The following is a 16,785-nucleotide window of genomic DNA, read 5'->3' on the forward strand; positions in this document are numbered from 1 at the left end:
AAATAAAGGTGCTGAAGTACTAACATATTAGCTAGTAAAAATCATGCAAACTGGACACCAAGTGCACCCGAACGCCGTTCGATTCCATTGGTGTTGTGTCCTTTGCAGTGCACCCGAACGACCATTTGCTTTTCGTCTCGGAAGGAGCCAGAACCTTCTTCCTGGACACCAAGTGCTATTCCTGGATGGGCGTAGGCAAGTGGGTCTTGCCCTTCAAAGGCCAGGCCTACTTTGACAGCGAGCTCGATGCCTGGGTAGGCCTCTGCCGCCACAAAGGCGGCGTCGGCCACGTCTGCTCCTGCGACGCCCCGCCCCTGTCTGATTACGCTACAACGTTGTCAACCATGCCGGCTTGGAAGCTCGGCGAGGACCGACTCTTCGATGCGGACGACAGGCACCTGGGAGCCACCCTTCTCTACCTGGGCGGCATCAGCGACTACTGCCTCATAGAGTCTCGCCTGCACAAGGATCAGGAGCCTTTCGGACCCTGTGATGGGCCACGCCGCCGTGTGCTGCGCGTCACCAAGTTTGGTCTCAAGTATGGTAAAAGTGGAGAGCTCAGGACGACGCGGCAAACTGTGCGCTCCTACCAGATGACCGAAGGACATGAATTTAATGAGTCTTACTTAACTCCTGTGGCTTTCTGGATGTAGCCAAGTTATTTTTCTTATTAAACCATGTATTATGAGCCAAATGTTCTCTTCTGTTTATTTTTTCAACTTAGTTTTCTTATTAAACCATGTATTATGAGTCAAGTGTTCTCTTCTGTTTATTTTTTTCAAGTTAAATTTGGTACTTTCCTGAGTTTGAAAGTTTTCACAATCCAGTTGTAAATGTTACAATCTATGTTTGGAAGTTCAAACTATTGAGTTGAAAATTTCATTATCCAGAAATAGTGCTCACTGCACACAATCTGTTGTTATAGACAGGCAAGATTCTCTGGGTTTGTTTCCAATTTTCATTGTCTACACAGCCCATGGCCGTGCTTAGATTTGATACAGGATAGAAAGAATTAGCACACATGCATCCACCTAAATGCAAACATGTTCAATATTACTTATAACTATATATCGGTACATCTGAGTTCATCGGCCATGTTCCATCTGCATCCATGTGTTTGCTTCTTTCTAAATTTAGACCAACACATCTCTACACAAAATGAACGGAAATGTTGTTCATCTTTAGTAATTAATTTTTGAAGTCTGGCAGAATCACTTGGACTGATTCTTCTGAAGGATGTACTGTAAACTTACTTTGTGATGCTAAGGTTTTCTTTATCATGTCACGGTTTCTTTGCTACATATAAACTCCTGTAAATTCACATTACAAATGACAATATTTTTTCTGTGTTTTGAATATTCCTAGTCTTCCTTTATCATGCTCTGGTTTACTTGAGCCTCAGCCCTCTCTCCAGAGTCAGTCAGCAGGAGCGGCGGGTCATCAACGGCCTCGTCAACATACACGATGAGGATGAGCGAGTTGCAAACGGCAATATGCTCACCGCGGAGGAGCGCCAGCACCAAATGGACATGTGGTGGAGGAGCATCTTACTCTTGATTGAGAGGTCTTCATCGAAATTAAACCATGTACGAGATGAGCCAAATGTTCTCTTCTATTTTTTAAGTTAAATTCTGTACGTACTTTCCTGAGTGAAATATTTCAGATTCCAGTTGGAAATTCTGCAATCCCGAAATTTCCGGCAACATTCTGCTAATCCCAGACTAAATTTATCTATTTGAACTGAATTTAAGTGAACTTAATTACCATGCATCGACCTTCGTTGTTCTCTACCACTGTACCACATATATATGCTGCAATCCAACATGGCATGTTCAACTGATTTAACTAGATGATACCCCGCGCGTTGCAGCTGGAATCGGTTGCAATATATTTCGTTGAGATTTGATTGTGTGGAATATAAATATTTAGATTAGTAACATGTGAACCAAAATAAAAATGTTACAACTGAATTGTGAAATAGTTGTAAAATATTTATTGAATATAATTATAATAATAAAATGAAAAATATTTTCCCATGTATGGTTGCATGTAGTGGTTGGTCTTTTCTCATCATGGTTGCATGTTGAGGTGGGTCTTATCTTATTCATAATTGTATTGTGACGTGGCATGCTTGCACATTGAGATAAATAAGTTAGTGGGGATGAATATCTTATGTATATAAGATTTTTTTTAGAGACTGGACCAGATTTAATCACCACAGACCTAGTTTTAAACAGGATTTTGCTTACCACTAGAGGAAATATTGGTGGAACAGAGGTAGCTTCGGTTACCGCTGATACTCTTTACCGCCCAAAGTTCTTTACAAATTTGCTACAATTTGATTAATTATTTTTTGTATTCATACAAACTATATAGAAATGGTTTTGCAGCTATATAATTGTCGAACATGTGGGGGTGTGGTTAAGGTGTAGCTATAACCCTCGTTTGAACCAGATTTTCAGATCCAACATTTGGTTCCTATCTTGACCAATTAATGTAACAAAAATGATTTCACCGCTTCCGAGCTTCGTCAATGAACGCTCACTAAAATCTAGAGATTCTTTCAGCCACGTAAAAAGCACTATTATGTGGGGCCGAGGGCAAGATAAGTTTGTTTGAAATCCAAACTTCAAGGTGCAGCACTAATAAGTAATAGCTGAGTGTCTCTAGGTCCCATACAGACAAGACATATATCGAAGGTAAAAAACAATGTCGAGTTGTGCAGAGCTCAATCTTCCAGGAGAAGCATCAGTATCCTACTAAAATTTCTAGACAACACACAAGCACACACGCCACAGCACCACACCATTGAAGAGCTCGCTTTGAAGCAAGAAGAATGGGTGAGCCACCGGTGAAGCTCATCAGCTCATTCGGCAGTACGTTCAGCCACCGCGCGGAGGTGGCCCTGAGGCTGAAGCGGGTGCCGTACGAGCTCATCGTCGAAGACCTTCACAACAAGAGCCAACTGCTGCTCACCCACAACCCCATCCACAAGAAGGTCCCCGTGCTCCTCCACGGCGACAGACCAGCCATCAGCGAGTCGCTCATCATTATCGAGTACGTGGATGAGGCCTTCGCCGGGCGGCCCCTCCTCCCAACTGACCCCCACGCCCGCGCCACCGCCCGGTTCTGGGCTCACTTCATCGACGAAAAGGTATATGCAAAGCTGTAAACGAGCTCCATAGTTGTGTTGAGAACTTGAGATCCGTGCGCAGAACATTTTTTCTCAAGAAAAGAAATGCATTTGAACTTTGCAGGCCTAGAGCACATGTGTACTGCACTATGCAGAACTGTTTTTTTTTATTATTATTGTTTTGAAGCATCAGAAATATCTGAAATGGACCCTAGTGTTTTAGATATTTATGTTGCAAAAAAAACATGAAACCATTTCTGCACACTCTATTATTCATGTGTTGTTTGCGTGGAAAGTTTCAAGTTCAAATATTGTTTGGCTTGGAAGAAACAAAAAAAATCTACAGTGATAGAGCAGGAACCTTGGTGCAAATTTAGAAGGCCAGAATAGAAGGCCAAAATAGAAGGCCAGAATAGAAGGCATACCTGCATGGTGGCTCAAAAAATCGGTATATAATTGCTTGCAATGTTGCACAACCCATGTGCGATCTGAAAAAAAATATGTTTATTAAATATGCAGTGCATGAAGTCGTTGTGGGCGGCGCTGTGGCTGGAACCTAGCGAGGCACAGAGACGGTCCGTGGTTGAGGCAAAGGGGAGCCTCGCGTTGCTAGAGGAGCACCTCGGGGAGAGGAGTTTCTTCGGTGGTGACTCCATCGGGGTCGTGGACATAGCAGCTAGTGTACTGGCACACTGGCTTGGAATCATGGAGAAGATCTCGGGAGTGACCCTGGTCACCAACGAGGAGTTCCCGGCCCTTTGCCATTGGGCTAGACGGTATGTTGGTGATGAGGATGTGAAGACATGCTTGCCGGAGAGGGGTGAGCTCGTCGCCATGTTCTCTGGGTGCAAGGAGATGTTTCGATCAATGGCAATGGCGATGCCACAGTAGTGAAGTGGTCCACTTTAATTCGCCTTTTGTGTTTTCTACCGCTTTCCCGCGATCTTATCCTTTTTCCTTGCATTGTAACACGCTCCTATGGTTTCTGCTAAACTGGGATTAATAAAGTGAGAGCTTTCTTCAGAAAAATACTCCCCCCCCCCCCCTCTCAATATACAAGGCTACTACACATTTTATGTCTAAATTTGACCATTAATTTTACCAACAAAAAGTGAGTTATATGCCACAAAAAGTATGCCATTGGATGCACATTTGAAAGAATTTTCCGATGATATATGAGTAGATGTCATATAACTCATATATTTTTTGACCAAAATAAGAAGTTCCAGTTTGATACAAAAAAAGTGGTTTTGTATAAAAAAATGGAGGGAGTATTGTATCACATAAGTATTATAACCTAGAAATAACCATTTCCAGCTAGCTGCTGTCAGCGGTTAACAGAGAAATAACCATTTATAGATTGATGAATCATAGCCGCTTTCACAAAATTATTCATACTTCTATGTCAGCAAATAAAAAATCCATAGAAGTATAGCTGACGAGAATACCATAGGTAACAAAAGAAAACCATAATAAAGATATCCACGATCTACTACCTCCGTCCTTGTTTATTGTCTCCTTTTATTTTGTGTCAAATTTTGAGTATGAATTTCATTAACAAAATGTTAATGCATGTCATAGAAAATAGTATCATTAGAAACTATGTTCAAATACGAATCCAACGATATAAATTTTTATAACATGCATTAAAAAAACTCAATTAAATCTGTCGTCAAGTTTTGACACAAAATATGAAAAGGACCAATAAATCAGGACGGAGGTAGTACTTTCTATGTCAGCATGCCGATCAAGAAACTTTGACTTCGGATGCCATTGCTCGCTTGGAAACGTACACAATAGTACTGCTACATTTATTGATATGCATGTCAAACAAAGTCACCATCGTTTTGCTAGATTATATTATCTCTCTCTGATCTGCTCACTGCATTCTACTAATATATTGTCTAGGTAAACTAAATCAGTTGTCTGACCTGCAGCTGCATCAATAACAGTGAGCATCACCCCGATTTCAATGAGTCGATTGAGACACGAATCTTTTTAATCTGTCTCCTTTTGACTGATAAGACACTTGACTCAGCAAAACTTCCATTTGGATCAATAAGTTCCCATTTACCCGTATAAATATCGACATCCAAGCTAGTCTAGCACCCCAGCAAGCTTATCGGCAATGACGGAACCGGTGAAGCTCATCGGCGCCTTCGGCAGCCCGTTCGTCCACCGCGCCGAGGTCGCCCTGCGCCTCAAGGGCGTCCCATTCGAGCTCATCCTTGAAGACCTCAACAACAAGAGCGAGCTGCTTCTGAAGCACAACCCCATCCACAAGACGGTGCCGGTGCTCCTCCACGGTGACCGGCCGGCCGTCTTAGAGTCCCTCCTCATCGTCGAGTATGTGGATGAGGCCTTCGACGGCCCGCCGCTCCTCCCCGTCGACCCCTACGAGAGGGCCATGGCTCGCTTCTGGGCCCAATTCATCGAGCAAAAGGTATGATTGTTCTCAAGTTCAAGTCCCTCATTTTCTTTGGCCGGCCGTCACGGCGGATCGACCTTGCGTATGTACATGCAGTGCTCGAGGCCGTTCTGGATGGCGGTGTGGCTGGACGACGGGGAGGCGCGGGAGGGGTTCGTGAGGGACACCAAGGAGAATCTGGTGCTGCTAGAGGCACGGCTGCAGGGAAAGCGGTTCTTCGCCGGAGACGCCGTTGGGTACCTGGACCTGGCGGCCTGCGGGCTGGCGCACCTGCTGGGAGTGATCGAGGAGGTGGCTGGGGCGAGCCTTGTGGTCGTGGGCGAGTTCCCCGCTCTGCGCCGGTGGGCGGAGGACTACACCTCCGACGCGACCGTCGCGGCGTGCCTACCGTCGAGGGAGCAGCTCGCCGCACACTTCGCCGGGAAGAAGGACCGAATCAAGCTCGCCATCAACGCGATGGTGGGGCGGGCGTAGTTGTCAGTTTCGGGCATCGATCAATACAGCAAGCGTCCGCAAAATATTCAGATTATGTACTGTATGATTTATCTGTTACGTGTGTGTTGCCTATGGTGCATACAAAAATAAAAATACTATTAGTATTTGTTGTTACGAAATTTATGGCAAAGTAATGCCAAAGTACGAAATTTGCTAAAACTCTGGCGCCTGAATATTTTAAGTTTTCATTCAATTTTTTTGCGAATAGTTTCATTCACTCTATGGTTAGCAGTGTATGCGCTTTGTTTTGGGCAATTGAGCAAAATAAAATCGCGATTGTACAAAATAAAAGCACAATCTTGCAAAAAGGTCAATTACAACTAACACAAAACTAATAATTAACACAAAAGAGAAGTGAAACTTTGATAAGTGATTGCAATTTCAATAATGTTACCACCAGAGTTTCACATAAATGATTAAAATTAACAAAAGGTGATTGAACCACTATTAAAAAATTGACTCAATAACTGATTTTTTTTCAAACGCCTTTGCTTTTGCAATTCTACTTTTCTAATCTATGTCCGAGAAGGACAATGATTTTTAAAGTGTTCAATCAAGACCAAAGTTTTTTGAAATTGCTACTTGAAAAAGGAATGTTGGATCGGAAATTGTATGCGGGCCGGGCATAAAAGGGTCATACGCAATTGTTCAATCACGATGCAAGTACTAGCCAAGGTTGGATTTCAATGGCGTCCTTGAGTTGTATTGGGTTGAGCGTACGTTGTACACTGCATATGTATAGGACTAGGGTCCGTATTTATACCATTGTGTGTCTCTCTCTTTCTCCCGTATATTTGTATATCTTGGGAGACAAGTCGAGACCGGTCCATCCTGTACCTATATATGTGCACCATGCGCACGATCAATGATTATTGATTCGTGCAATCTCATTCTTCCAAACTAACATGGTATCAGTTTAGCACGCCGACCCCCTTCCCGCTTCCGCCCCAAGCCGCCGCCGCGTCCTACAGTCGCCGCCGCCGCGTCCTACAGTCGCCGCCGCCGCCTCCCTCCGTCGCCGCCGCCGCTGTACACCGCCGCCGCCGCACCCCCTTCCCCTCACAGCCACCGCTCTCCCCTCTGCCGCCACTGCCTCTCCCCTCTAGCTGCCGGCGCGCACCAAAACCCTAACCCTACTCCGCGTCGCCGCTTCATCCCTCCACCCACCCGAGCCGCCACATCCTCCCCTTGCCGCTGCTCCCATGGCGTCCACCTCCGGCAGCTCCAACCCGTTCGCCGGCCTCGTGCCCGACGCCACCGCTGTCCACAATCTTGACATCCACACCCGCGTTCTCATCAAGCTCGACCAGTCCACCTCCTCGTACTACATGTGGAAGACCTACTTCAACCTCGTCTTCCGCGAGTACCACCTCCTCGAGCACGTCGACGGGATCGTGGATGGCGACCTCATGGTGGATGATCCGGACTGGGCGGGCATTGAGGCCTCCCTCATCCGGTGGTTCTACGTACCTCACCGTCTCCCCGGACATCTTCCACACGGTCATTTCGGAGGATGATGACGTGTGTGCCGTGTGGACCAAGATCAACAACCTATTCACCGACAATAAGCTTCAACGTCTTGTGCTTTTGCAGCAGGAATTTTTCGGGTGCCATCAAGATGACTCCTCCATCGACGACTACTGCATGCGTCTCAAGCGCCTCGCCGACGAGCTCCGCGACATCGGCGCCAAGGTGTCGGACGACCTCATGCTTAGCACCCTCACCGCCGGCCTCAACGAGGATTTCGGCAACGTGGCCTCGAATCTCTTCCTGCTGCCGAACCCAACTTTCCAGTCCGTCACCGTGTATTTACGCATGGAGGAACGCCGGATGAAGAAGGTGAAGGCCCGGGTCCATCACACCGCCCTCGCCGCCGGGACGTCGCGCAAGCCGCCGCAGCCTGCTCCGCCCCAACCCCGCCCGCCGGCGCCACCGGGGTTCTTCCCCCTCCCGCCCGCCCCGCCCGCCCCTCCCGCTCCTTAGAAACATCAGCAGGGCGGGGGCGGCGGTCGCCGCAACCGGCGCCGTGGGGGTGGGGGCGGCGGTCGCCCCCAACAGCAGCAGCAGCAGCCGGGGAACGAGGGGGGGGGATCCCAGCCCTCCCCTCCCTGGGCCATTAGCCCCAACCCGTGGACCGGCGTGGTCCACGCTTACCACATGCCGGTCCCACAGGCTCCGGGCATCCTCGGGCCACACCCGGCTGGCCCTCAGGCGCACCTCACCGCCGTTCCTCACCAGGCGGGTGGGGGCGGCTATGCCCCGGGTAGCTACGCGCCGGGCGGCCACGCCCCGGGTGGCTACGCACCCCTTCCGGCGGCCGCCTACCTCGGCTACGCACCGCCGCCTGCGTCGGCTCAGCTCCCTCCGGCCCCATGGGATCCCGCCCTCCTCGCTGCACTCCACTCGGCGCCGTCTCCCTCCAACTACGGAGGTGGCGGTGATTGGTACATGGACACGGGGCTACCACCCATATGACGTCGCACCCCGGTAACCTTGCCTCTTCCTTCCCGGTCACCACCTCGAACCGCATCACCTTCGGTGATGGTTCCTCCGTACCCATCACTCATGTTGGTCATAGTTTCTTTCCGTCTAATTCTATGCCTATTAACATGTCTAATGTTCTCATTTCACCTAACCTAGTAAAAAATCTTGTCTCTGTTCGTCGTCTTGCACGTGACAATCCTCTCACCGTTGAATTTGATGGTCTTGGTTTCTCTGCGAAGGACGCCCGTTCACGGATGGTGCTCCACCGATGTGACATCCCCAACGACTTTTACCCGGTGCACTCCGCCTACACCTCCACCACCACTGCCCCAGTCGCCCTCGCCGTCGGTGTCGACCTTTGGCATGCACGCTTGGGTCATCCCAACTCCACTGTCAAGAGTTTTTCATTTTCATGTAATAAATTCGACGAGCACACTTGTCATGCTTGCTGTCTCGGCAAACATGTTCGTCGACCATTTAGCGAGTCAAACACTAATTCTTCTTTTCTGTTTCAGTTAATCCATAGTGATGTTTGGACATCTCCCGTTGCGAGCAACACAGGCTTCATATATTATCTTGTTTTACTTGATGATTTCTCTCACTTTGCGTGGACGTTTTCGCTCTGTCGCAAGTCCGATGTTCTTGCCGACTGCATCCGCACGTTGTTGTTGCACTCCAACGTGCCCCCTCGGTTCTTGCCCGATGCTCTCGCCACTGCCACTCTCCTAGTTAACATTAGGCCATGCCGTCCTCGCTGGAACTACATCGCACACCAACTTCTCTTCGGTTCTCCTCCATCATATGATGGTCTTCGCATCTCCGTATGCTTGTGTTATCCTAGCACCGCCGCCACTACACCACACAAACTCGCCCCTCGCTCCGTAGGATGTATCTTCCTAGGGTACCCTCCCAACACCAAAGGTTATCGGTGCTACGATCCCGTCTCCCACCGAGTGTACACCTCCCGACACGTGTACTTGGATGAGCGGGTTTTTCCTTTTCACCAGGTACCGCCTTCTGCACAGGACTCGGCGCTCCATGATGGTGTCTCAGACGCGGACCTGGTGGAGCCCTCGGCGCGGCCCCTTTTGGCCCTGGCGCGGCTCCCGCAGGCGCCTCCCGGAGTGGCCTCGGCGCGCCCTCCCATGGCGGGCCCTCCTGCTGCGGGCCCCTCCGCCGCGGCCCCGGCCGCAGGCCCCTCGGCCTCGGTCCCGACGCAGCCATGCATGGCCTTGGGTGGCCCTTCGGCTACCACCCCGCTGGGTGGCATGGCCTGGCCCGCCCAGGCCGGCACTGCTGCGACGCCGGGAGCGACAGACCCTCCACCACCCCCGCCCGTCCCTCCTGCCGTAGCTGGCCCACCTCTTGCTGGCATAATGACGCGATCTCGCGCCGGTATCTACCGCCCCAGCACGCGTTAAGCCGCTGATGAGTATGCATGTGCGGTGCCGACATCATCCTCTCCACCGTCGCCCATCCCCTCGTCCGCACGCGCCGCCCTCCGTGATCCACATTGGCTCGCCGCAAGGCGCGAGGAGTTTGATGCGTTGCAGCGCAACTACACGTGGAATCTTGTGCCGCGACTCCCTCACGCCAATGTCATTAGTGGCAAATGGGTGTTTTGCCACAAGACCAATCCGGACGGTTCTCTCGAGCTCTACAAGGCTCTCGCTGGGTGGTGCGCGGCTTCCGCCAGCGCGCCGGGGTGGACTTCACCGACACCTTCGCACCGGTTGTTAAACTGGGTACGATTCGTACGGTGCTTCAGCTGGCGGTCTCCCGTGCCTGGCCTGTGCACTAGTTGAATGTCTCCAATGCTTTTTTTGCACGACCACCTCACGGAACGGGTCTTCTATGAGCAGCCGACTGGATTCGTCGACGCCGAGCATCCCGACCATGTCTGCCTGCTCTCTCGGTCCCTTTATGGACTGAAGCAGGCCCCCAGGGCGTGGTACCAGCGGATGACTGGGTTCTTATAGCAGCTTGGGTTTCACACAACCCACTCCTACGCGTCTCTGTTCGTCTATCATCAGGGCACTGCTACTGCGTACCTGCTGCTCTATGTGGAAGACATTATCCTGACGGCATCCTCGCCTGGGCTTCTTCAGCAACTCACGGCTCGTCTTCGTGACGAGTTTGCCCTCAAGGATCTGGCAGCGCTGCACTACTTCCTTGGCATTGAGGTCGTTCGACGTGCCGACGGGTTCTTTCTGCACCAGCAGAAGTATGCTCATGAGCTTCTTGAGTGCGAGGGTATGCTTAATTGCAAAACCGCGTCCACGCCTGTTGACACCAAGGCGAAGGTCTCTGCCTTGGAGGGTTCTCCTGCTCCGGATGCGGCGTTTTACCGCTCCATCGTCGGCACCCTGCAGTATCTTACCCTCACTCGGCCTGACTTGCAGTATGTAGTCCAGCAGGTGTGCCTCCTCATGCACTCCCTGCGTGATTCTCATTGGACTCTGGTGAAGCGTATTCTTCGGTATATACACGGCACTATGACCATGGGGCTCACCCTGACGGCTTCCTCCTCCATCGACATGGTCTCCTACTCCGACGCTGATTGGGCTGGCTGCCCGGACATGCGTCTCTCTACGTCAGGCTATTGTGTCTACCTCGGGCCCTCGTTGATATCTTGGTCGTCTAAATGACAACCCATGGTCTCTCGCTCGAGTGACGAGGCTGAGTATCGGGCAATGGCTAACGCCGTTGCTGAGTGCTCTTGGCTCCGTCAACTTCTTTAGGAGTTGCTTTGTGTGGTCCCCAAGGCCACGAACGTCTACTGTGACAACGTCTCCGCCGTCTAACTCTCCGCCAACCCCGTCCACCATCGCCGTACGAAGCATATTGAGCTCGACCTTCACTTCGTTCGCGAGCAGGTGGCTCTCGGGAAGGTTCGTGTTTTGCACGTTCCTACCACACAGCAGTTTGCCGATGTCATGACTAAGGGACTACTGACCCTAGTCTTTGAGGAGTTTCGGTCCAGTCTCTATGTCTCCGGCGACGCTTCGACTGGGGGGGGGGGGTGTTGAGCGTATGTTGTACACTGCATATGTATAGGACTAGGGTCTGTATTTATACCGTTGTGTCTCTCTCTCCCCCGTATATTTGTACATCTTGGGAGACCACTACTAGGAAAAGGGCTATAGATAGGATTGATACTAATGGCGCACCAGGTAATTAAGTAGTGCGCCACCACTATATACTAATGGCGCACCGGTTGGTGATGCGCCATTAGTGTGGAAGACACTAGTGGCGCACCATACACTCGGTGCGCCACTAGTATTAATTTTTTTTCCATTTTTCCATACATAGTAATGGCACATCAGGTCGAAGTGCGCCATTACTAGTTCTAACTAGTAATGGCGCACCGGGCAGACAGTGCGCCATTAATATATATATATATATATATATATATATTGTTTTTGCAAAATTACTAATGGCGCACCATGTCACATTGCGCCATTACTAGTTTAAACTACTAATGGCGCACTTTTCCACAGTGCGCCATTAGTATATATTTTTGTTTACTTTTCTGCAAAACTACTAATGGCGCACCACCTGCAGGTGCGCCATTAGTAACCAGGGTTACTAATGGCGCATTTGCTAGTGGTGCGCCATTAGTAACCTGGGACCCCAACAAGATATATTGGACATCCACATACCTACCCACTCACTTTCCCCACTTCATTCCCTCCACCTCCTTCTCCAAGATTTCGGCTGCCTCCTCCTCCTCACCTCATTTCCACCATAGATTCATCAAAATTAAGTGGTGAAATTACCTTTTTTTGATAGGTAAGTAAGGGGAAAGCTATCTTCATGATGTAGATCTACTTTTTTTCTCCCTAGCTCGCTCCAACAACGTGCACATGCACTTTTTGTGGCCTAGCTAGATCTATGTATGTTTGTGGTGTTGCATGTGTTTATGGTGTTGCATATATGTTTGTGTTTGCAGGTACCGGTATTTGAAATGCGATAGTTGCCAATATTTTGCCGGAATGTTGATTCATTTCCGTTTCGGCGAGAATTTTGGCACTATGCATTCTTTTTGGTCCTATTTTTAGGGAAGGTCATGCCAAATTTTTTCTTTGTTCTAAAATATCTTTTTGCTCTACCCCGCATGCCATCGTGGTCCGCACGATGACTGAAGGCATCGTGAATAGGTTTTTGAGCTCCGCGAAGGCCGAGATGCTTCAAAAGAACGAGACAGAGATAAGATGTCCGTGTCGAAGATGCAAGCTGAAGAGCCTTATTGCGTACCCGGATTCCGGGCAGGTGCGGGACCACCTGCTCTTGCGTGGTTTCATATATGGCTATCGGTGGCAAGGTGATGAAGATGACTATGAAGTCGTCCATGGGGGGCGGGCAAGAAATGAGGAAGGGCAACAAGATAAGTACCACCGCGGCGAGGGCGGGCGAGAAGACGAAGAATCTCCAGGACATGATCACAACGGTGATGCTGTACACAATCATCATGTAGAAGATGTCGTACATGATGATGAGGAAGATCAAGACGAAGGGCATGATCATGAAGATGAAGATGCTGGAGAAGACGACGATGGAGGCTGGGTGCAGGACCCTCATATTCAAGAGCTGCTTCTCAAGCAGACGGATAACGCAAGAGCTGCCGTCCGAGAGAAAGCCAAGCTGGATCAACTGGAGATAGACGCGGTTACTCCATTGCATGAAGGATGCAGGCCCAAGGATACCCGCCTGAAAGTAACGCTCATGGCTCTGGAGATGAAGGTAAAACACAAAATGACCGACGCATGCTTCGACGAGAACATGTCATTCTGGCACGAACGTCTTCCCAAGGGGAACAAGTGCCCGACCAGTTTCGAGGAGGCGAAGAAAATCGTGTGTCCTCTGGATTTACCGCACGTGAAATACCATGTGTGCATGAACAATTGCATCATTTATCGGGACGATCATGCGGAGTCTACCATATGTCCGGTGTGCGGCGTCACTCGATACAAGAAGAGGAAGAAAGCTCCTCGAAAATCGGTGTGGTACTTTCCGATCACTCCTCGTCTGCAGCGGTATTTCACGGACCCTAAGGTAACAAAGCTCCTACGTTGGCACGCGGATAGGGAGGAGAAGAAGCGGGAAGATGACGGAAATGATCCGAAGACAAGATGCTGAGTCACCCTAAGGATGCGAGCCAGTGGCAAGCATTGAACTTCGAATACCCAGAATTTGGGAAGGATCCAAGGAACATCGTGCTGGGCGCGAGCACCGATGGAGTCAATCCGTTTGGCAGCCAGAGAAGCACACATAGCACCTGGCCTATGTTTGTGTGGATGTACAACCTTCCCCCCTGGTTGTGCATGAAGAGGAAGTACATTCACATGAGTATGCTAATTGAAGGGCCGAAACAACCAAGGAACGACATCAATCTGTATCTGGGGCTGCTGAAGGAGGAGCTAGACACACTGTGGAAAACGCCAGCCAATACGTGGGACGCCGCAGAGAAAGAATATTTCCCTATGAGAGCCGCACTGCTCACGACGGTGCACGACTATCTCGGTTACGGATATCTCGCGGGGCAGGTAGTCCACGGATTTTCTGGATGCGTAAGGTGCATGGATGACACAACGTATCGCCAGCTAGATAGAGATCCCGGGTCTTCGAAAACCATGTTCATGGGACATCGAAGGTGGCTTCGCGACGATGACCCGTGGAGGAAACGCAAGGATCTGTTCAATGGTGAAACCGAACCCCAAAAACGCCCGTGTACGAGGAGCGGCGAGGAAATAGACGAGTTGTTGAAAAATTGGAAAGACTGCCCACTGCCGGGAAAGAAGCAAAAGGCGCCAGAGCCGGGAAAGAAGCGAAAGGTGCCAGAGCCGCTGCTGAAGGTATGAAAAACGAGGTCTGTGTTCTAGGACTTGTCGTACTAGAAGATCCACCGTGTGCCTCACAGCCTTGATGTCATGCATATCACGAAGAACGTGTGCGAGAGTCTGCTTGGTACCCTGCTCAACATGCCAGAGGGGACCAAAGATGGGCCGAAAGCAAGGGCAGACTTAAAATCAATGGGCATCAGGCAGGAGCTTCACGCTAATGATGATGATGATGATGAGGCGAAGCAGGACACGGAAAGTCGTCGCAAAGGAAAAAAGGCCAAGAAGACCAGAAATGACTACCCTCCCGCGTGCTTCACTCTAAGTCAGGAGGAGATCGAGCAGTTTTTCACCTGCCTCCTAGGAGTAAAACTTCCTTACGGTTATGCGGGGAAGATAAGCAAATACCTAGACCCAGCGAAGCAGAAGTTCAGCGGGATGAAGTCTCACGACTGTCACGTGCTGATGACGCAGATACTTCTAGTTGCAATTCGTGGGATCATGGACGCGCACGTCCGTGAAACGCTATTTGGCCTATGCAACTTTTTCGACGTCATCTCTCGGAAGTCGATTGGCGTGAGGCAACTCAGAAGGCTAAAGGAAGAGATCGTGGTGATACTATGCGAGCTTGAGATGTACTTCCCGCCCGCATTCTTCGATGTTATGGTGCATCTGCTGGTCCATATTGTGGAGCATATCATCCAACTCGGGCCGACGTTCCTGCACAGCATGATGCCGTTCGAAAGGATGAATGGTGTCATCAAAGGATACGTTCACAACATGTCACGTCTAGAGGGAAGTATAGCCAGGGGCTTTCTGACCGAAGAGTGCATATCCTACTGCACGAATTATCTAAGCATCGAGAATCCCGTTGGTCTGCCCGTGAATAGGCACCTCGGCAGGCTCGCTGGATGGGGTCACCGTGAGGGTCGCCGCGAAATGCATGTCGACTTCGAGGGTCGACTCGCCGACTTTGAAAGAGGAAACCTAGTCACGCTACAACACATAGACGTGGTCGATCCTTGGGTGGTAGAGCACAAAACCTTTATTGAGAAGACGTACAATGACCGAGGCCAACAGAGGACGGACGAAGATATAATCAAAGAGCACAACTCATGTTTCACGCGTTGGTTCAAGCAGAAGCTTCTGTCGTACCCTTTACATGATGATTCTTCCGCGGAAGAACAACTCATATTTGCCTTATCACAAGGCGCCGAGCACAACCTGATGACCTATGAGGCGTACGATATCAACGGCTACACATTCTACACCGAGAACAAGGACATGAAGAGAGATGGTTATCAGAACTCTGGGGTAACGATGGAATCCTACACCGGCAACGACAAGGACAGATACTACAGAAGGATCGAGGAGATCTGGGAGCTGAGCTACGCTGGAGAGAAGGTCCCGATATTCCGTGTCAGATGGGCCAAGAGCATCCTAAAAGAAGACCGGTATTTCACCACCATGGTTATACCTGAAGCCAAATCCAAGACCGCGGGCGCAAACGTCACCGCGAAAAATGAGCCATGGGTACTGGCTTCCCAAGTGGACAAATGCTTCTTCATTACCGACCCGTCAAAGCCCAGTCGTGTTGTCGTGAGGAGAGGCAAAAGGAAGATCATCGGAATGGATGGAGTAGCCAATGAGCAAGACTTCGACAAGTACGGCGACCCAAAGATCGAACATGACGACGATGATGAAGTAGCAGCACACACCACAAGAAGAAGCAGGACCACCCTACATAAAGGATGTCCGTTCCACAGAAGAACTCCATTTGCGAAAAAGAAGGGCAAGAAGATTGTGAACAGATAGCTAGCTAAGATCGATTGTATTTAAATCGTAGTCTTCATTTCTCGATTGTATTTCGACATTTTGAAATGATATTTCTTCTGTTCTAGTCCTCATGAATATTGAATTATGTTTATTATGGTATTGAATTTCTAACTCACAAAAAGTATTGAATTTGTTAATATTTTGTGAACTCATTAATATTTTTAAATTTTTATGATATTTTTTCAAATATTTTCAAATAACAAATTTGATGATATTTTTTAATATTCATAAATAATTTCGAATAAGAAATTTGATGATATTTTTTCACATTCATAAATGTGTTCAGATTTGATTTGTCATTTTCTAAAAAAATATTAGAAAAAATAATTTTTATCAATAAAAAATAAAAAATAAAAAATAAAAAATAATTTTTATCAATAAAAATAAAAAATAAAAAATAAAAAAAATAATTTTTGTCAATAAATAATTAGATTTGATTTGCACCCTCCCTCCCTCCTCTACTCATCTCCTGTATATAGTGTAATAATTTTTATCAATAAAAAAAAAGTTACTAATGGCGCACCAGGAGAGGGTGCGCCATGTTATCAATAAAAAATATTACTTATGGC

The 16,785-nt window shown here is 48.9% G+C and overlaps 2 protein-coding genes across 2 annotated transcripts; both read left to right on the forward strand.

Annotated features, from left to right (window-relative positions):
* Nucleotides 1–2,792: 2,792 nt before the first annotated feature.
* Nucleotides 2,793–4,145, forward strand: LOC119282381 (glutathione S-transferase U8-like). The gene is made up of 2 exons (XM_037562622.1): nucleotides 2,793–3,154; nucleotides 3,653–4,145. Exons 1-2 carry the CDS (start codon nucleotides 2,837–2,839, stop codon nucleotides 4,022–4,024), a joined length of 690 nt encoding a protein of 229 aa, XP_037418519.1. The 5' UTR covers nucleotides 2,793–2,836; the 3' UTR covers nucleotides 4,025–4,145.
* A 1,054-nt stretch (nucleotides 4,146–5,199) lies between these two features.
* On the forward strand, nucleotides 5,200–6,229 carry LOC119278623 (glutathione transferase GST 23-like). The gene is made up of 2 exons (XM_037559953.1): nucleotides 5,200–5,576; nucleotides 5,658–6,229. Exons 1-2 carry the CDS (start codon nucleotides 5,262–5,264, stop codon nucleotides 6,033–6,035), a joined length of 693 nt encoding a protein of 230 aa, XP_037415850.1. The 5' UTR covers nucleotides 5,200–5,261; the 3' UTR covers nucleotides 6,036–6,229.
* The last annotated feature ends 10,556 nt before the right edge of the window (nucleotides 6,230–16,785 follow it).

The sequence above is a fragment of the Triticum dicoccoides genome, chromosome 3B (assembly GCF_002162155.2).
Source record: "Triticum dicoccoides isolate Atlit2015 ecotype Zavitan chromosome 3B, WEW_v2.0, whole genome shotgun sequence".
Lineage (NCBI taxonomy): Eukaryota > Viridiplantae > Streptophyta > Magnoliopsida > Poales > Poaceae > Triticum > Triticum dicoccoides.

Coding starts and splice junctions, on each gene's coding strand:
- LOC119282381 (XM_037562622.1), top strand. CDS start 2,837: ATGGGTGAGCCACCGGTGAAGCTCATCAGCTCATTCGGCAGTACGTTC. Junction 3,155..3,652: donor CTCACTTCATCGACGAAAAG/GTATATGCAAAG, acceptor TTAAATATGCAG/TGCATGAAGTCGTTGTGGGC.
- LOC119278623 (XM_037559953.1), top strand. CDS start 5,262: ATGACGGAACCGGTGAAGCTCATCGGCGCCTTCGGCAGCCCGTTCGTC. Junction 5,577..5,657: donor CCCAATTCATCGAGCAAAAG/GTATGATTGTTC, acceptor ATGTACATGCAG/TGCTCGAGGCCGTTCTGGAT.